This window comes from Strix aluco, chromosome 5, assembly GCF_031877795.1.
Source record: "Strix aluco isolate bStrAlu1 chromosome 5, bStrAlu1.hap1, whole genome shotgun sequence".
NCBI classification, from domain to species: domain Eukaryota; kingdom Metazoa; phylum Chordata; class Aves; order Strigiformes; family Strigidae; genus Strix; species Strix aluco.
Window position 1 is genome coordinate 996,931 of NC_133935.1, and position 20,964 is coordinate 1,017,894.

General features: G+C 44.2%; 1 protein-coding gene across 2 annotated transcripts in view; it reads right to left on the reverse strand.

Annotated features, from left to right (window-relative positions):
* Nucleotides 1–8,074: 8,074 nt before the first annotated feature.
* The window catches only part of SULT4A1 (sulfotransferase family 4A member 1), a 30,329-nt gene continuing 17,439 nt past the window's right edge, over nucleotides 8,075–20,964 (reverse strand). Inside the window, exons 2-8 of one of the 2 annotated variants that reach the window (XR_012623426.1) lie at nucleotides 20,092–20,222; nucleotides 18,580–18,660; nucleotides 18,325–18,451; nucleotides 15,767–15,861; nucleotides 14,180–14,318; nucleotides 11,368–11,497; nucleotides 8,075–9,728 (exon numbers count right to left, since the gene is read on the reverse strand). Coding sequence is in view for 1 of the 2 variants with exons in the window: in XM_074825581.1 (XP_074681682.1) it covers nucleotides 9,616–9,728; nucleotides 14,180–14,318; nucleotides 15,767–15,861; nucleotides 18,325–18,451; nucleotides 18,580–18,660; nucleotides 20,092–20,222 (686 nt within the window). In the remaining variant the exon portion in view is untranslated. The remainder of the gene's footprint in view (nucleotides 9,729–11,367; nucleotides 11,498–14,179; nucleotides 14,319–15,766; nucleotides 15,862–18,324; nucleotides 18,452–18,579; nucleotides 18,661–20,091; nucleotides 20,223–20,964) is intronic. The other variant, XM_074825581.1, reaches the window with a different exon arrangement.

A 20,964-nucleotide genomic window follows, 5' to 3' on the forward strand; every position in this document is an offset into this window, starting at 1 on the left:
TTAGGCTGGTCAGGAGCCATTCCCAACGGGCCGTCTGCGTGCAGCCATCCTGTTTCAGAAGGTGAGAAGTGTTTAACAGTCTGGACATGGGCTATTCCATCCCGGTTCGCCTCAGCGCCAAGAAACAGTCACAAGGACACTTAATTTACTCGCACAGCCCCTCTACAGCAGTAACCCCTGGCAGATGTCCTAGCTCTGTAGCCATCCATTAAAAGAAATTAGCCTCCCAGCATTCTTTCCCCGCCATTCAGGTGGGAAACAACCTTTTCTTCTTCATCTGATCCATGGCTAAGTGTCATCATTACTACAGTCGCTTGGCTGACACACTTGCAGTGGCACCGTCCAAGTTTGGCTCCCAAGAAACCATAAACAGGGAGGGGCCATTTCTGGGGGGCCAAGAGCTCAAATCAACGGGTTCTGGCTGCAAGACTCATCATAAACATGGGCAGTCAGTGTCTTTGAAACAAATGCACGCAAGCCCGTTCTGCCATCGCCTGCTCAGTCACCGCCGAGCTCTATTTCAGGTGCTGGGGGTTGATCCACAAGAGGCTGTGCCAGCTACTTGTACCGTGTCCAAGCCAGAGGGAAATTCATGGAGCTTTCAATACTACTCTGCCCTTTTTACAGGTTCAGCCGACATATTTAAATCAATTTGTCAGCAAAAGAACCATTCGAACGGCTAAGGCAGCAACAGCTACGTGGCTCAGTAACTTGGCTACAAGAAGAACATGGTGAGGAGAAGCACATCCCGCTGCAAAGCTTGCTCTGACTTCAGAAAATCAGGGTGGAGCTCTAAAGTACTCTTCTAAAAACCAAGCGCAGCCGGTACTTTTCTGGACTCTAGACATTTTCTGGCGGAAGCGTACATCCGTGTGGTCTACTAACAGTCAGCTTGCCTTTCTTAGCTGTCTTTCAGAGATGCTTCAGAAATAGTCCACAGTCCGTAAGAAGTCCGTATACCGAAAGTCAAATTACTGATACAGATCAAATTTAAAGTATCATCAGATACCGAGCCTGGTTCTCTCCTCACTTACATTGCCTTTACACCTGCAAAGTATCAGTGCATCCATCATGAATAACTTACCTGCTCTGAATAGCTCCTGATTTATATGTTACTTGGAATTCACGCCGGTGCATAAAAAGTCATAAATCAGATCCATTGCTTGTATTTTTAAGTACACTCCTACTGGTATGAGGGCAAGATCCTCAGTTACCATAAATCAGAATAGCTCTGCTTGCTTTGCTATCTTCAGAAGAATTACAGCGTTTATAGCCACTAAGGGATCTGGCCCTCATTTCATCTCATTTCAATAATTTAATTGATAAGAGTTTCCCAAGTGTCTATATACCAAGTTCCTGCATCTGAGGTATGTTTTGCTAGAGTTACGAGGTAGATGGATCTTGCAAATGGTAGAAACATATTTCTGGTCGGTTTAGATAGAAATGTAGAAGGAAGTTTCTACCTAACAGAATAATGAGGAGCTGTTAGAGTGTTTCAGTCAGAACCATCGGACCACGTCCTTTACTCTTCTCGGAAGAATAAATGAAGCTTTAGAATAGAATGTTTTTTCTATTTGTTTCCAAAAGCGTCACTATTTTGTGTTGCGTTTGGCAAGACAGATCGCAAGTCTCGCATTCATTTTCTCTTAGCTCTTTTTTTTTTTTTTAAAGCCTAACACATTTTATTTTATGCAACCTAAAGTAAAAGGATCACTCTAACCTTGTCCTTTATTTCATTTTATTCCCCTTGAAAGAGTGCCAGTCTCTGCAATTGTCAGAGAACAATTAAAGCTCTGAATTCCCCCATGCAGATGAAGCGTGAAGGGTTTGTGGCTCTAGCACAATTTGTTGTTCTGGTGACAGGGTCATAGCAAACAACTGGCAGCAGAGCCACGACAGAGTATAAGCTCCTGCGTGAGCTGAAATGGGCTACCAGAGGCTTCCAGGCTGTGGTGGGCTGACCCGGGCTGGCTGTCAGATGCCCACACAGCCGCTCTCCCTCAACAGAACAGGGGGAGAAAATAAGATGGCAAAGCTCACGGCTTGGGATGAAGACAGGAAAAATCACTCACCAATTACCACCGCAGGCACGACAGACCCAATCTGGGGGAAATGGATTTAATTTATGGTCAAATAAAAATAGAATAGGATGGTAAGAAACAAAGACAAAAAACTAAAACACCTTCCCGCCACCCTCCCCTTCTTCCCAGGCTCAACTTCAGCCCTTCATTCCCAACTCTGGCACTCCCTCCTCGGCACAGCACAGGGGGATGGAGAAGGGGGGTTGCAGTCAGTCTGTAACAGCTCCTCTCTGCCACTCCTTCCTCCCCACACTTTTCCTCTGCTCCAGCATGGTCCTCTCCATGGGCCGCAGGGAAGTAAATACCTGCTTCACTGTGGCCTCCTCCGGGGGCTGGAGGGGAATCTCTGCTCTGGTGCCTGGAGCACCTCTACCTCCTCCTCCTCCTTCTTCTCTGACTTTTGTATCTGCAGGCCAGTTTCTCACAGTTTTTTCTTTCCCCTCACGCCTCTCTCTCAACACAGCTGTGCTGCATTTTAATTTGTTGTTTACCCTTTCTTAAATATGCTTTCACAGATGCCCCACAGCTGATGGGCTCACCTGTGTCCTGCTGTGGGTCTGCTGGAAGCAGCTGTACCTGGCGAGGGGCAAGGGGCACCCCCTGCCCTCTCCTCCCAGAAGCTGCCCCTGCAGCCGTCCACTACCAACACCTTGACACTTACACCCAACACACAGGGCAAGTCACCCCGAAATCCAAATGATGGGTGAAGCAGGAAACCCCTGGGAAGTCGCTGTTACACCGGTCACTGAAACACCAGAAGGTTTCCAGTGGCTGACAAACACTGGCAGAGATGCTGCATGGCTCAGAGACAGGGAGTCCCAGGAAGAGTTGTGAGGTGGGAGGTAACAGCCTTATTCTGTGCCCTTCCATAAGCTTTGGTGTGGGGTTTTCTTGTTTGTTTGGGCTTTTTTGTGTGGTTTTTTTTTTTAAATAAATTTAATGAGATTTGTTGAAAACTATGTAGTAGCCATTTTCTGGAAAAAATAGTCTCTTGCACAGTCCAGAGACACTGGCCACGCAGCAGCAATTAACCGATAATGCCTTCTATTTCCAAAAGTCCGTTAACAAGTTCAGTATCTCAATAGTTCTTCATGTAGACTAATGCCCTGCAGGGCACGTTAAAGCTTTGATTCCCACAAATACTTGTGTAGGTAACTTAACTTTCACACGCAGTCCATGTGAATTCACTAGCAGTGCTCCTTTACAGACAATAACTTGAGCAGAAGTGTGTAAGATTGCAGGAATGTAATGGCAGCACACAGTGGTGTAGTTACTGCTCGGAAAAAATAGAGTAATTTTAAAATTATTTCTTCATTTCAAACACTTTATGTAAATTGCTTCAGATTACTGGGTGAAAGAAGTGACTGAATGATCCATACTTGTGTGGTTAAAAACCAAATGTGTAAGGCTTGAACTGGCCCATATCATATTTTTGTTTATATTCCTTTTTCACCCTGTTTAGAATACACAGGCTTACACAGATCTTTAATAATAAAAACAGTCAGAACTAGTTTTAGCCTCTAATCTCAGTGGGATTTACTGAAGGAACAACGAACGTGTCCAGAAGGGTCTGGCTGTTAACAGAGACTGATCCCTAAGCACGTGGGGCTGAACCAGGCTGGTGAAAGAACAGAACTGGAAACCCACTGCCCACCTCCCTCCGTGGGTTTAAATCCTACCAACCACGGAGTGGTGGCAAGCCCAGGAACGGAGAAGCTCTTGTGGCATTTCCAGCATTATCTGTTTGGGTAGGGTTAGACTGCCTGTTGTGGAGGGGATGCAGCAACCAGAACCTAAATAAAGGTGCAGAAGCAAACGAGTGGTACGTGAATAACCTGGGAAAAGTTGAAATCTGGAGTGGTGCAAACTTTGAGCAGGGAATATTCATCATCACCTTTGTTTCCTCTGGTAAATTTGTATGTATTTTTTAAGCCCCAAGCATTTGATTATGTGATGTATGGGCAAAACCAAAATACTCTCTTCCCAGTGGACCTTGAAATCTAAACCCTTCCCTTGGTTCTTGTTTTGCTCTAACTGGTTCAGTTGTGCTGCGTTCTTAGAGCTCTCACATATTTTATGGGAGGCTCCTTTCCAAAGCCGTGAGAAAGCAGATGTAAGGCCTGCGCGGGCTGAAGCCTGAGCACACTGTTACACCAGCTGCGCTGCTGGGATCTGCGTGCGAGGATTAAATTGTCATCTTATGTTCGGCGCTGGCAAAAGCTGAGTATGTGACAGAGATGGTGACAGTGGATTTAACGTCGGGGTGGCTGTTACTTGGAGTATCGCATCAAGCAAGTCGGTGTATTAGTGGCTGTGACTGGGGCCAGTCTGAGCAGTCAGCTGCCATCGCGTCACCCGTCCTGCCGTGCCTTGCGTGCTGCCACACAGCACATCCTGCTGCAGCACGCCCTCCTGCAAAACCATCTTCCTTCCAAAAGTTGGGTTTAGTTCATTCACTTCACGCGGCAGCGTGGATCTCCCTCCCCTTCCTGCTGAAGGACGGGTTCCACCAGGACAGACCATCTCTCTCAGGCGCCACGCAGTCCCTGCGCCCAGCGCAACGTTCCCAGCAGAGACAGCGCTCGGCTGCTTGCGGGGCTGCCTCAGAAGAGCCCTGACCAGCACCTGGGACATCCCCTCCCAGCCCGGGCAGACCCCAGGATGTTTCGGCTCCTCGCTACTGCCGTTTACAAACCTGTTATCCGAAACCACCGTCCGCAGGAGTTTAAGTTCACTTGTCAGCCTGTAAATTGCAGCAGCTGAGGAGCCAGCACACGTTGGCTTCTGCTGCCTCTGCTCCACGGTGCCGTTGCTGGCAGAGGGGCAGAGTGGACAGCTGGAGGTGGTACCTTCTAAAACTGCTCTAGTGTCATTGCCAGCGCTTGTCGTCTGTGCGCAGCGAGAGCTCCAGCAAAAGTTGGTGCGAGGTTTAACAATTTACAAAGTGGCAAAATCCAGAAAAATGATACCGGCACAGCAGAGCTTACCAAGAGAACCTCCCGCAGGTTCCCGTGCTAGCAGGGCGTACAAAGGCTTCTCCTCTCTTTGCTCTATTAGACTGGCGGGAACAGCTTCACCGTTTCTAAACCCAACTGACGGTGAGGAGTCCTGTGCTGCGAATGGTGATTCCCACAGGTTGGGCTCCTAAAGCACAGAAAACTGCCCTGAGTTTTGGCAAACTTTTCTCACGTTCGTTTTTCAAGACCACACAGCCCGGGGGCTTTCGGAAGGACGCTGGAGGTTACGTGCACCTGCGTGTGATTCAAGCCTGGGAGCTGGGAAGAAGCGTCATTCCAGGCCTCCAGCAGGATTTGCCATCACTCTCCCATCTTCTGGAGGGTGATTTACACACGGATAGACCCCAGCAGGGTGGCAACAGTGTTGTTGACTTCCGTGCCACTCCCTGAAGATAGAACAGCAGTTTTGACTGGAGTACGACCCGGCACTTGAGGTCTAAGCCTCATTATGGCAAAATCTGGGTAGATTTTATTTTTAAATGCAGGTGCTCATTTTTGCAGACTCTTTCCGCTGCCAGCATGAAGCTGGTTGTTGGTTGCAGTTGTTTCTGTTCTATCTGTGTGATACACACCATGACAGGTAGTGGAAAATACTCATCTGCATATGTTTTATGATTCAGACACTAGAGGACACCAGTCTGCAGATCCTGCAGTAAAGGAATCAAACGGATTATGTAGTGAGATTATGTATCATCGTTTCTGTACTGTGTCCTTCCCGTGGGTGTGGTCACCGGGTTTGGGATTTTTTTTGGTGAATATTATTTGATTCAGCTGAATCGCTGTTTAGCCTTTTTCTTTGGATTGAAGAGGCAAACGCTGTTCCTTAATCCTCCCTCTAAACCTTTGCTGGTAGCTGCTAAGTGATGTTATTTATAGCCCAGGCAAGACTGAATGGCTTATAATAATGGTGACTCGAGCCTATAAATCTTTATAATTATTGCCAGAACTATTGGTGCCATGTTGTGTTGTGATGCTTACACAGAAGTGCTGAGAATCTTTAGTGGTTACTCATTAGCTTTCTTGTCTTTCCTCTTTACTGCTCAACTTCACCGCGATGAACGCTTGAAACCTTTTGTATACAAAACCACGCAAAAATTTCTTCTCTAGATTAGTTTCCCCTCGGTTCCTTCACGTTAACGCTTTGGAGGGCTCTTACTGAGGGAGGCTACTTGGTGCTGCTGGCATCCGAGCTGCCCCACCAGCTGAAGCTGCAGGGGAGACCCAGGAGCCTCGGGGGTGCTGAGCACGGCCCAGGGGCTGTCTGGGGGCCTTACAGCCCGGACCTGCCGAGTTCTGCTCCACGGGCACCTGCTCCGTGATGGACTGACCCGGTGGAGTGGTGCATTTGGTATCTCCACGAAGGTGTGCGGCCAATGGCTGGTCAGGGCTAACGCTGAGGGCACGCGGTGCTTTACAGGAAAGGGGGAGGCGCGTTGGTCTGAAATACCGTTGCAGTGAAGCCGTCCAAATCCCCCCCAGGTTTTGCGGATTTGTATCACTGAAGGGGCTGCCAGCTGCATAACTGATAAATCTCACTCACGCACTAACTTTGCAGCAGTTACCTCAGCAGAAGCTTACCAGATTTGAATGCTGAGGGGAGAAGAAAATAATTATCCTGGTTTTCTGGTATTTCTGTTCTTCATTTGCAGTGCATCTGTATCAATGAGGCTTTCTCTCCAGGGACAGTTTGGGGCCTGGGCCAAGGGGTGTCTATTTGTACAGAGTCTCGGTGATGTTTGTCCGAGTCCTGAAAGTTCAGGTTGTCAAGTCAGGAAGGAGCTTACTGCCTACGGATTTTAATAGGAAGGCAGAAATGCTTCCAAGCACCAGGGATCCAGAGGTAGAATTTCAGCCTGGTTTATGTGGGAACGGGCTTTGACCAGACTTTGGGCTCTTGGATTAATTTCACCTCATAGCACAGAAGGCAATGGGCAAGGGGTAGGAAAGGATAGCTCTGGCCAAGGAGAGGCTTTCTGCTCCTGGAGAGCAGGTTCCTAGCACGCAGCAGCTTTGGTGTCTAAACCAAGGAGCACCACATAGCAGTAGGTGCACGACAGATTGTCACAGAGGCTGTTACTCTCTAGAAATGGCTTTTTGGCCAAACCAGCCGCTCCCCCTCCAGCCCGACAGCTGGTGACCCCCTGCACCGGCGGTTTGGCAATGGCACGTGTACGCACCCACCTCTTACAACGTGGCCTTAGATGTGGCTTTGGGGGGTGATGATGTGCGGTAGCAAAGGACAGGCCGTGCCTGGAACAGGAGTAGGGTTCTGCGGTGTCTTCAGGAACACGAGGAGCTTTTAGTCAACCCACAAGGATGGACTGCTCCTACATCCTTGGGATTAAGTGGTTTAAGTAGATTGTCGGTGCTAATGAAATTTTCTTCTGACTCTAATCTGCAGGAACTGTGGGAAGGTTTTGTTGTCCTCTGTAGCAAGAAGGAATTCTCCTATTCCTGTCGTCTTGCAGCTGCTTGTAGCTTGTGGGTTTCAGCCCCCTGTATGACAGACTAGTAGTCCTCAGCATGGAGTTGCCTGAGAGGTGCAAGATAAAAGTGTGTAAAACCTCGCCTGAACAGTGACTGCGTATTATCTGCCCGAACGCAAGAAGAAAGGAACAGCAGACTGCACGAGCTGGTGGCGGTCTCTGAGCAGACGAGCCTTTTCATACAGTGTTTAGCTGAAGAACTCACTGCCACGGGATGCTCGCAGTACCAGCACGAGGGGAAGGGAAGCCTGCGGAGAGCCACCAAACACAAAGATGCTGACAGAGGCCTGTGCTCTCTATCATACTCTGGCACATTTTAGGGGCCGCTGTCAGAGACAGCTCATGGGGTCAGATGGTCTTTTTCCTTGATGCCACCTTTCTGCAGGTTTTCTGTCTTAAGTTGGGAGGCTGTGGGGAGGGGAGGGGAGCTGTGGCTTGTACGGCGATGACCTGGTCTGAGCAGGAGGTCTAGAAAATGAGCAAACCACAATGCATGGAACACATCTTTTATTCAATAAGCAAGCAAGCACAGAAGTATAATGTGTAGTGCTTAATATTCATACAGTACTAAAAATATAAAAATAGAAATAAAATTTCACTGAAAGCATTTTCACTCACAAATATACAAGGAAAAGTGCTGTCAAGCCACATCATGCCACACCACTTGCCAGTTGCTGAACTGACAGTTAGTTTCCCAACAGAACTGAAACACTAAAAATCTGCTAGTCCCTCCTCACAGCTTTTGGTGAGCCTGAGTATGTGACTAGCAAAAATGGGCCTCCTGCAGCCGAGAACCTAAAAAGCATAGGTGTCATTACCTAACGGAACAGTAAAATCATTCTGGAGAGTTTTAGTGATGGCAGCCTGCTTCAGGCTGTTTGTCTACCTGTCGTAGAGAAAAAAAGAGATACAGAAATAAACTTGTAATGCTGATTATAATGCAGCCCAGTCATGGCTAAGGATTCCTGCAGCCGTATTCTGCATGAAGAGCTGTGCAATACTCCCACCTGCTGGCACATTTCTGAAGTCTCTCCCTCCTCCTGCTTACACCGGCCTCTCTATCCGTCCCCCACACTTTGGTGCAGCCCGGTAGCACAAACCCTGAGCAGTGCCAGGTGCCCTCAACTTCCAGCGGAGCAGAGGACACCCAGCACCTCACCCTCCCTCGTGCCCAACGGGCGAGATTCACGGCTGCCCAGGGGGGTAACGCAGGTCAGAGCCCGATTCCTTGGGACCCTGCACCAGCTGCCTCGCTTTAAACACCATTTGGAGGGACTGAATTAGAGCTGGGGGCTTGAGAAGCCTCTGCTCGCTGGCCTTTGGCACGGGGCTGACCTCCATCCCTCCCTCCAGAAGATGGCTGCGCGCTGGCACCGCGGGAGACCGGGGCACTCCGGGCACTAGAGACAAGCACAGCTCCATCGCACAACAAGGCCTGTCCTGCGGAGTATGCCAGCACTGAACCTGCTCAAATGTCACAGATGAGGGTGTGCAGAGCCTAAGGTGAACCCCACTTCGATCGGTTACTATTTTGGAATGGGATTTATTTATACTTGATATACCTGCTATAAAAATAAATGTGACGATTAACCCCTGAGATCATTCTAGCATACAGTTTTGGCCTGTTATTTGTTCCCCTCTGAAATAATTTTTTATTTGGTTTACGGATGTTTACTTAGGTTCTAGTGAAAAGCTTTTATAAAACACATTAAATAATCGATGTGGGGCTGAAAAGGTGTACATTCTAGTTGCATATATGATACATACCTTATACGTATATAATACATTCCATAACAGCTGAATATTCTAGTATTGCCGAGGAAGTTCTTGCGTGTGGACAAAGGATTAAAATACTAGAAGATAAACAGCTGTTTAGGATCAAAGATAATTGTATCTGATATGGTTTACTTAGATTGTTTTTCTTTCTTTAAATCTTGTTACACATAATAGCTACAGTAGTTTGTCCAGCAGGTAATAAATGAATGCATAAAGCACTTCTAGCTATATTTGGATATCATATGCATGCATTTTTTATAAATAAAAATCAAATGTGAGGTCACATTTTCCCATCTTCTGTTTATAAACTAAATCAAATTTCTCATTCATTGAAACAGTGAAGATGTCTTTCCATAGCCCAACTCGTCCTGAAACACAGAGAAGGAACACAAGTCAGAGAGCCGACACGACAGGACACCAAATATCTACAGTCTAATTCTGCGGGGCGCCAGCTATCCCCTGTGAGACACCAGTCCGTCCTGTCCTCCACTGAAAGCTCAATGGGACCCAAGGCTCTTCCCTGTCTTACCCAGCTCCCCTGCTACAACCCTTACCAAGCCTTCAAATAAGTACCGTGCACCTTGTCATCTGTGCCAGCCAAGGGTTACACAGGAAGAATTCCGATTTTTGTGAGGTTTTGCTCCAGCCTTAATCAGAAACGAACAGGATTTTGGGTTGGGTATTCACTTAGAAGTGGATTTCTGGTTTCACTGCGAACTATGGCTGTTTAATAATTCCAACAGCTAACAAGACATTTTGAGATTACTGTGCCTTCAGCATACACTGGTCAGAGAACTATCTAAAAGGTAAGTGGAATGCAGAGTATCAAACTGATTATTGCGATGTAATATTATCGTTACTAATTTCCCTTATTTTACGTTTAAAGCTCAGTTCAACAGATGAACTGACGTTTCTCACTATGGAGAGAATTATTTGTTAAATACAAGTGCCTAGATGACATCTACAGGAGAGAACAAGCGCCATGCACCCAGTGTGTGCCATGTGAGTTTTAATTTTGAACACAAGGAATAGGAAGCTTTTGGTGGATGCAGTAGGGACCCTGAACAGTGTTTCCTTGTACGGAGTATTCTCCTGCTGCACTGAACCCCATACCTAGTAACACAAGCTGGGGATGCTGCTGAACCCACCAGTCAAAGGCTGCAGCCCCCCTAACTGCTGTTTTACGGCAGTCCAGAAATTATTTACCCCAAAGTCAGCCAGGGTTACTTGTCAGCGAATAAGCCCCATCAGTAACCAGACTGAGAGGCCCAATTCTCTTCTCATTTATGCTGGATATAAATAAAGACAAAAATCTAGGCTTGTTCAACCAGAATAAATGAAAGGAGAATTGGGACAGTGCTACCAGAGAGTTTAATCATAACAGCAAGAACACAACTACATGCAGGGAGCTTAATTATGCATTTGATGCATAAGAAGAATACCCATTTAATTTAATTACCATTGCTTTTATGCAGCAACTCTGTAATTGAGTCCAAAGACAAAACTGTCTGGAACATCTACAAATTACATATTAACATGATGCTGCAGTATGTGTGGCCAGGGCCATTTTATGAAATCAGGATTTTCCTGTAACTCCTGACAGCATGACAGTGTTCTGGTTTGTTTTTAGGATCCAAAGATCAAAAGAACCTGAAACTGACTGAAAATGCATCATTTCTTGTTTTCGCCAAATTCCTCCTGTATCAAATAAAACATTAAGAAAACACTTGCAATCATACACATCTGATACTGATTTCAATTTTGCTCTGGCAACTATAATTGCATAAAGTACAGCATGAAACATAAAAGCCTGTATTTCCCTTTCAATAACAACAATAAAACATTTTCTTTCTCTGCTTGGGAAAGATAAGCCTTTCATTTCTGAATCCCCCTAACAACATGTATGGACAAATGACAAGTTCTATAAAGGACATACACAGTGGATTATTTGTAACATCTTTTTTTTTTTTACTGTATGAATTGATAGCTTGTCAAAAAGTCACCCACCTGGTTTATGATTTGAATCATGCAACTGTGTAAATTATGATGTGATAAGAGTCAAACATAAGTAACATAGCTAATCATTGCTCTGCTTTCACAGCAGCTCAGGCTTATCTTCAGAGTAAAGATCAATGTGCTAAAAGAAAAAAAAATGAAGAACTAAAACAAAGCAAAATAATAAAGTAAATGTAACTAATGACAAATTAAAAATATTTGAAACAAATTACAATAAGCTGTCATGTTATTGCCACCATTCTTTGTCACAGAAACGAACAAGAAGGAACAAAGCACTGTTAATGAAGCTGCATTCTGAAGTAACAAAATACTGTAAAAGCCAGAGACAGCAAACAAAAGAAATACAAAATAAGGATATTTTTTAATAAAAAGCACACAGTGAACAAATGACAAAATATTACATTAACTGCTGTAGCTCCCTTCCTCCTCTGTTACAAAATGGAGGCTCCTTTTGGAAGATCTGTAGATGGTGTAAACAGGGGCTGTGCCCCGGCGCGGGGCTGCAGGCTGCACCTGACCGACCTGCCCGCGGAAGGTCTCACCAGCAGCACCCCTCTCCTCCCTCTTGTATCACTACCTCACCCTTCTCTCACAACCACCTTTCTGGCTTTCACTGGACAAGGAGGGGGAATCTGGGCTGTGCACAGCACGTAGCAGCGCTGCTGCGCCGCGGATCTCCAGGCTGTGGAGGTTAGGAGCAAAGCCAGGGCTTGGTGTTAATGCAAGTCAATGAGGAGAACACGGCTCTGTTGTTGTAGAATCTTGCCCCGACACAGAACACTTTCTCCAAGGTCCTCAGGATGTCTTACCAGAGTCGTTATTTCATGATCTTGTCTTCACAGCAGAGAAGTGGGTCAGTAATCAGTTAGGCAACGTGCTGTAAAATCCTACTGCCAATGAGATGGTTGTTTTCACGCAAGATATAAGTTGTATTACATGATGAATTTTCAGTTTGAAGGAGTAAGGGGAAGGTAGGATTGGAGTTGAAAGCAAGATAACTAGGAGCAGAAAAACACACCATTCAGTGGAGACTCTGCCAGAACCTATAGGGAATGTATCAGGTCTTTCAGGAAAACTACAGGCTCCTTTGTCTTCACCGGAATTTTACCTCAAGCCAGCAAACCTGAGGTGTTTATTTCAAGAAGTCATCATTTACCATAATGTAAATGAACGGGGCCAAAAGAGGTGCCACATCACCACTTCAGCTGGGAACTGCCTATAGGAATCTGGTTTCCAGGTCCTACTGTAGTAACTGGAGCGTACAGCCCCCACAGAACACACCAAGAGCCTTTCCACGGATAAAAGCAAGGAGGTGTGAGCAATGGCTTTTTTCCAAGTATGACATTCTGAAACTCTGTGCCAACGTACAAAGAGGACAAGTTATCCCGGGTCAGTTACTCTGATGACAGTCCGGGCTGAGTAAGGGAAAACTGGCATGAGGCTCTACCAAGAAAGCCACAAAGGTAGGACAGAACATCAGCAAACCTACTTCCAGGGGAAAGCAAACCCACTCCACACAGACCTGAGCGAGTGTCGGTAAGGTTACAGCTCAACTGATTAAAGCTGAGGGCAAAGATACAAGAGACTTCTGTAAGGCATGTGATTTTAGTGCTTTTTAATAGAACTACAGAATGTCAGCAAAAGGCATGATACAATAAATAAATGGCCAACTCAAAATTACTAGTCAAGAAAGAATGATGATACTGGGTGTTTTTATCGGAGATTTGAAAATAATTATAAAAATTACAGCCGATAAAATCTGCAGATAACAGGAAGCTTGGCAGAGAGAGGTAGTATGGAAAGGTCTCCTACACAGAAACCTAAGAACAAAGTATCCGGGTCGTGCTCCCTGAGTAAGGGACAAGAACCTGCAAATTAGTTCCTCTGAAAAGACTCTGTGGCCATGATAAATGCCACATGCTTCACGTACGATGCTGCAGCAAAAAGCACTCATGTGGCCATGGATGGACAAACAAGGGAGACAGGGAGAGAAAGTTCCAGTTGAAACTGGATTAGATCAGTGGATAAAGTGACTTTATGTCTGGGCAAGGCACTTGTGAGGCTGACACAGGAATCCTCCACATTATGCCCTCATTTTAAAAAAAGAGCTGTTAAGCGCTGTGAAGCAGCCTACAGAAAATAATTTGAGGGAGACTTACTGGGGTCACTCTTTTATGCTTATCAGAAGGAAGACTGAGAAAGGACTTGATTTCTCGACTTTAAACTGCTGACACATCTGTCCTTTGGTAAAGGGCACTTCAGGTTCCTAGAGAAAGACCTCACCAGAGTGAACATCGAGAAGCTAAACATATTTTAAACAGCTGAGGTAGATGATGAAAAGAAAAAACTCATAAGGAAAACTACAGCTCCTTGTCATTTCACGCCTTCAAATTAGAATTCTCTGCTATTCTAGAAAATCTGATCTACTTAAACACAAGGGCTTAGGCCAGGATAAACTGTATGAAATTGCGTGGGCTTTGACATGCCAAAGGTCAGAAGGAGCAGCGCAGGCTTCTCAGCCTGAATAGCTCCGTCCGTTCAAGTAAGCCAAAGACTAACACGGTGGTTTGCACAGTGCTGAACACACACTGTTGATCTTGGAGGTTTCCATCTTTTTCAGTCATTTCTACCTAACTTTATTTCCAAACAAACCAACCCGCAAATTGCACTAACACTCAGTTACCTCCCATCACTTACACAGCAGCATTTTGCCAACACCTTAACACATCCTGGAGGTTACTAAGCGGTCAGTTGCTTCTTGCAACCTCCACTGTAAGAGTTTTACTGTGGGTTTTAAACATACCCCTGCCAACGGGAAGTGCTTCTGCGTTACAGCACTGATCGATGAGTTGATGGCAGTGTTCCACCATGGATTCCAACTGTGCTTTGTCGTAAGAAACTCCTAAGAACCTCACCAGTTGCTCGACCATTGTTGCTAGGTCCTGTAAGAGAGGATGAAAAAAATAGTTTATTTTACAATATTTTAAACGCCCTTTTTAAAATGAGTTTAAATATTTCAAAGTAAGTTATATCCTGATGAGTGTGAAAAATGCAAATGCAGAAGATGTAGAAACACCGCTGCCTTCAAATTTTGCCACCTTCTAATTTGCTGCAAATAAACACATTGCAACTAATTAAGGTAAGGCAGGTTGGCAGAGAATACAGTCGTGTAAGGTCACACCTTCAAATATTAGAATGGGGAAGTGCAAAGTAATCGTGATGCTTCCCACTGCAGACAACACCACACCCTTAACTGATCACTTTGGAATAGCAGTGTATTCTGGAGGAAGTAGAAGTTACTTTTATTTTGGTCTTGGTAAAATAAATGACTACAAACGTTAGAACAGCCCCTCCTTGTGGTTAGCTTCTGGGACTGCATTCATGTAGATCGAAAGGATCTAGTGAGGTGGCCTCTGAGAATAAGCAGCTGTTAATTTATACACCCAGAACTCCAGGGAATGAGCAGGACTTCTGGAATTGCAAAGACAAAATAGCAGTGTTTACTGGGAAGCAAAAAGATACTGCGATGCCGCCAGCACCCATCCGTGAGCACAGTTAGGAATACATCATTATTCAAAACCACGGGTTTGAAACCATTTCTGCTAAACTTTTTAAATTATCTAATTGTATTACATCTTCTTTTAGCATCCCACTCCATCAGAAGGCTCAGTAAAGCTGAAATGATCATTTACCCAGCTTTACTGAGTTCTACTGTGATTTTGCCATTTTGTAGGTTTAGAGATAGGAGCTGGGTTTTTCCTGCGTTTGCATTAATTTTCCAGTCAAATAAACATTTTGAAGAATTTTCATTAATTCTCAAAAACATATTATTGCAATAGGCAATGGAAGTCAATGTTCTATGTAGTATTTCCACTAAATTTCTGATTAAAACTAAAGTGGATTCATTAGCCAGCATACTGTAAGGACCCAATAATTATGTCCACCTTATGCTACATAGTCATCCCTAATTCTTCTCAACATTGTTTCACAGAAGACAGTATGAATAACCAAATAATGAGAAGCAATGACAAATATGTAGGACAAAATACCGATGAGATACTTTTTTCTCACTGATACCGCACACACAGCAAGACATTTCTGTTAAAGGAATGTCCAAGGCTGAGTGTAGCAACCACCGAACAGTCTCACATCTCTGCCTTCCCTGTGAGTAGTTTAGGGCCTCTGGATGCAGGCAGATTCCTGAGTAAATTACTAGGTTTATGAAACTGCTGAAAGTCCACAGAAGCTATTGAATGCCAGTGCTTTAAAAACGGTGTCAGACACTAGGAAGCCCAAATATGGACATAAGAAGCAAATTTTGAACTTTATGTATTTTAAACACTACAATGCTATGTGTAATTAAAATACCTTTTTGCTACATCTAACATACCTTGTGCATATCTTCATACTTTAGAAAAAGTACGTTGGCATCCATGTGATGTTCCCAAAACTCCTGCACATGTTCAAACCACGAACCATATCCTACTGTAAAGACATTATGATTGGCATGAGGAAAATGAACATTTTTGTTATTAAACCCTTTTCAAAAAGGAAAAAAAGAGAGAAAAAAAATTAGAGTGGTTCATAGCCCCAGGAGAAGAGTGTCTGGTTTTGACCCACTGCCATGCACAGCAAGGAACTTAATTAAAAAAGAGTTTTTCTATCAGTTTGGAATATTCCAAAGAACTAACTTACCATAAAGATAAAATGTTCAACTGAAGATACCACCATATTTCATGACGGACCTCTTGGAGCTCTGTATTAACACTACTGAACAGAAATTGGCCCAAATTAAAAATCACACAGATAGCTTTGCAGGTGGCTCCAAGCTGTGTGAATTCCCGCAATTAACGTACCACACTGCAGCTTCCTTCACTTAGAAGCTAGATACAGCATTCATGGCAAGTTCTGTAGAGTACTTTGCATAATCCAAGCTTCAAACAATGCAGCTAACATGCACTGAATTTGTTTCAAGATAGTCAGGTGTAAGGAGGGGTAAAAAGAGTGGGATTGTGTCATTTGGGCTCAGTGCTCCCTCCAGCAGCACTTTGACTTCTTATTAAGGTTTTTTGCTGCTGGTGTTGCTTCCATGAGATGCAAACATTAAATTTACTGTATTACAAAACACTCCAGTTGCACAATTATGGACACAGAACATGCTGTGATGTTTTACTGACTCTGGGAGGTTGTGATAAATCAGCTACCTGCTACAAGATGAAGATATAAATAACTCTTGGGATACTTATATAAAAAAAGAGTACAGAACCTTCCTCCTATCTTAGAAGACCTTCTAGTGTGTTTTTCATTTGTCCCCAGTCTAGAAGTTCCCGATCATGAGCTGCAGACAAACATCCCATTCTCAGGGAATGCAAAAGAAAAAGCTAAAGGTGAGCTGGAATGGAAGGAGAGCATTTACGCTCCCTGCACAGAACTGCAGGAGAAAGTAGCAAAGGTTTCTAAGGCTTGTTAAATAACCTCCACTAGCAGGCTTTTACTTTTTCTTCCCTTTATTATTATACAGCTCATTTAGCATCAACGCCTCCGAATTCCAGGTTGAAGGAAAGTTTGCTGCACTGGATCTAGAGGAGATCCTCCTCTCAGAGCACAAGGTCGCTGGTGAATTCTTAACATTACATTAAGGTATCATAGAGAAGATTTATGTAAAGAAATAGCAGACAGTAAAAAATTTTTTTTCTTCCCAGCTAGAAAGTGTGGTAACTCATTGGCAAAAAGCCCAGTGGCAGTCAGTCAGTGAGAAGACAGGGCTTGTCTCCCCTGTAAGTTTACTGAGCTAGTGCAAAGGAGTTACCTAAGGCAGCGCAGCCCGAGTGGGAACACAGTGGGCAGGGGGGTCAGGAAACAGCCCACACTCCCAGGAGTTACTGGGTGAGAGCTGAGGAGTTGTGCTAAAGCAGTTTCAGACAGCAGCAGCCTGCAACTGCCTTCCCACAGGGGCTTGCTGCAACTTACTGATGCACTCCTGATCAGTCTCACGCAAACTACAGATTTTTGTGTGTTAACTGGTTTCTCGGCAGGGACAAACCTTGATTTTTTAGATGAAATAAAAAGTACGTGGTCTTTAATTCACCATCACATTTTTCTACAGGATCCTTACCTCAAGAGCACACACTCTGAGGCATTTACTTGGAGTGATTTTGGGTTGGTGGGCCTTCCTCCTGGGGCTGTGATTGAGCACAGGCTGTCCAGGGGGGAACGGGTGGGTCCTGGGGGTCAAGTGTTTGAGTGTTGCTATTAGGAACTATGTTCGATTCCTTCCCCTGGCCCAACTGCCTGTGTATTGCTAGCTGAGTCATTTAAACTGCTTTGTTTTGGTTTTCTTTCCAAAGTTAGTAGCCGTTCCCTGTATTTGATTGCTTGATGCAGGTTCCCAGGATGTGACTTGCTGAAGTGGGGAGCAATCCCAGATGCAGCAGAAGTCAGAAGGATCAGTGTTTCAGACAAAAAAAATTATTCTGGAGGCTGGTGTCCTAAGAGTTGTCAAACTGAACTCCTTGGATCAGCAAATACTTGATAGCTAAATCTTGCTAAAATATTAAAGTAATTACCAGGGAAAAAAATAACCTTGATGAACAGAAAGACTCCTGAAAAGTGGCTAATGGTGAGGTACAACTAAAATGATGCTGGGAGCATTCACCACTTCTCACAAGGTACCTGGTACCTTGCAAACTGAATTTTAGAAGAGTTTTGCCTGAGCTAAGTGGGACGCTGCTGAGCCCCCGGGGTCAGATGTTGCAAGGCAGTTATTTACAAGGCATGGCCATAGTTTGGACGGACAGATCTACATCCACACAGCACTATCTGTAGCAACCTCCTTGCTGTATATGCAAAACAAATGCACCTTTATCCAGTTCATTTCTGTACTTGCAGGAGGAATGCAGAGATGAAAATAAATGTGTAACAGCGTGTGCAGAGAGAACAGCTCCTTACACTTGTCATTCATAAACCTTCTGCAGAACTCCTGAAACGTCCCTCTGTAGCTCATGGTCCTTAGGGAGCGGTGAAATTGGTAATAAGACACCACCAGGTCTTTGGGGTTGCGAGCCATGTATATTACCTGTGATGGGGGGAGGACAAAAAACAGATCATCCTACTGAAAGCTTTCTCCCCACCCCACTCCCCAAAGCACTTAAACAACTTCTGCCAATATATAGTTAAACAAACATGTTTTCATTTCATTTTTACCTTTGAATTGCCATTATGGAGGTCCGAAGGCAAAAACCGATATGGTAGGTGGCTTTTTATGAGGCGAGGAGATGTCAGTTCCTAAAATAAAGCAGACAGAAACATTTGTTATTGTGCATTAGTTTTTGGCACATCCTGAGCTGTCCTGAACTGTCATACTTGAAGCCCTTTACTATACTGAGTCACATTCACAAATTCACTTCTTAAATTAATAGGAGTCTGGGACTAGAAATCAGGTCAGGGAGTTACATCTCTTTCTTAAATATCAAAAGGCTGGATTATCTGTTGGGGTTCCTCGTTAGGTTTTTTTCCCCCCTTTTGCTTTCAAAGTACTTTTGTTTGTAGGACCTTCTCAGGAAGAGTGTGCAGTAGTTGAAGATTCTTAGTATCACACTTTGTTTCCAGGGATGCTTCCACTAAAATTCCTTGAAAAATATCAGAAGCTCTGAAAACCCTACCCTGAACTTCTTCACTTCAAAATTTTACTCTTGCGATTTACTGTATCCTCAAAGTTAGGCCCAGACAATCCAAAGGTTTATCTGAGCGTGTGAACATCTTTCAAACAGCGTATATTTCTATCAGTTGAGGCAAGAATTGTCTTATGACATCATCTTCCAGTAGTTAAAAACTGCATAAATCCATATTGGATCAAGTTGCTAGCACACAGTGTAGGTAACGGGGTGTAATCCCCAATTAAACCTCTGGCTATTGCCACCGCTCGTGTGCGTCAAGGCGGCACTGAGGTCTCACTGGACTAGGCAGCACACAGATGAAAAAGAAAAGCAACCTCTGACCCCTAAATACTCTCAGCCTAAAGCAGGCTGATGCTGCACTGTCATTGACCAGAAGCAGCTTAAATTTATCCGTGCCAGGCTCAGCTAGCTCAGTTCGATAAGCACTGTAGCTGTCAGAGGGTGGAGCCCAGGATTTTGCCTCATCATTCCAAGATATGCCTGTATCAGAAGCAGTTACAGCAATGACAAGATCACAGTTATATGCCACGCCACTAGTCTCTGAGGCATTAATAGTGTGGAAGTCACTTCATGCAGAATATTCCAAACTCCTCACACTACACCTACAGAATCTGCAGACCCACAGATCCTGTGTCTCTAAGGATTGAGATGTGTTAATTCAGAACAGTGGGTCTACAGATCCATAGATCTCTGTACCTGTAGTTTCTCTTTCATGAATTCAGGGAAGGAATCAAAGCAAATTTGCCTCAATTGGGCAGCTTCTGTTTATATAAGCAAGGGAGGCCTGGAACTTTTATTCAGAAAACCCACTGCCAAGATATTGAGGACATGGAGAAACATCTAAAGCATTAAATATAGTATAATAAAGCTTAATAAAAGCAATTTTAAAATAACCTAATAACACTCTGAATCATTCCAACAAACTGAGCAAGTCCAGTGATGAAAAGGGCAAGGACATGGAGTGATATGAAGTGATAAATATGGAACCGAGGAAAAAGATACTCAGATGCTGAAAGACTTTCTTTGCAATAAATTGTACCTTGATGATGTCCAGACCAGGCTGAGGGTACTCTAGGACTGGAAGTTGTTCATCTATATTCATTAGTCCAATCTCATCTGGATCAGCTCCCTGACTCACTAGATATACCACTTCCTGCAGCAAGCCTGTGCCTGCACAACGAAACAACGAAAGAGAACAGATTGTATTACAGTTCTTATCTAAACAGAGGCATATGAAGGGAGACCTAGACATAGAAATAATGGTAGCTTTTGTCCTTAACAGTCTGCTGTGAAACAAGTCTGTAACTACTGTTTTAACATAGTATGTCTGTTCCCTTAGTTTTATTTTAAACACAATGATCTCCTTTCATGTAAAAGACCTGAGTTTTTTCTTCAGTAATAAGTTAAATATGTTTCTATCTCCCAATCATTTTACCTGTGAATCAGAAAGCGTTTATAGAAAGTTCTTCTCCTGTGAATGTTAGCTAGCCAAAACAGTACTATTTTTATTACTACATTTTAGAAATGAAAAAAATGAGGTGGACAGACATCATCCAAGTTCACAAAATGCATTAGTGGCCATACTGGGAGACTGCCAGCGTCCTCTATTCTAAATTGCAGGCAATTCTACTGTTATGCAATGATTTCAGAGTCTATTTATACCTCCGCATTATGGACTGGATAAACCACTGAATGCACCAATGCATAGGGAGCTAGTCATGAGCTTTAGAGGCCCCAAGTACGTGTATCTCTCCAGCCTGAGGACATTTACAAAGCAACCATTAGATATTGCAGCCTTAATGACTGCCCTTTGGAAAATTAATAGGTAATCCAAATAGAAGTTTGAACAGGGCGACTATGTCAAATTATTTTACCTTCAGGCAGGTAGAAAACCTGCAAAACAGGCAAACAA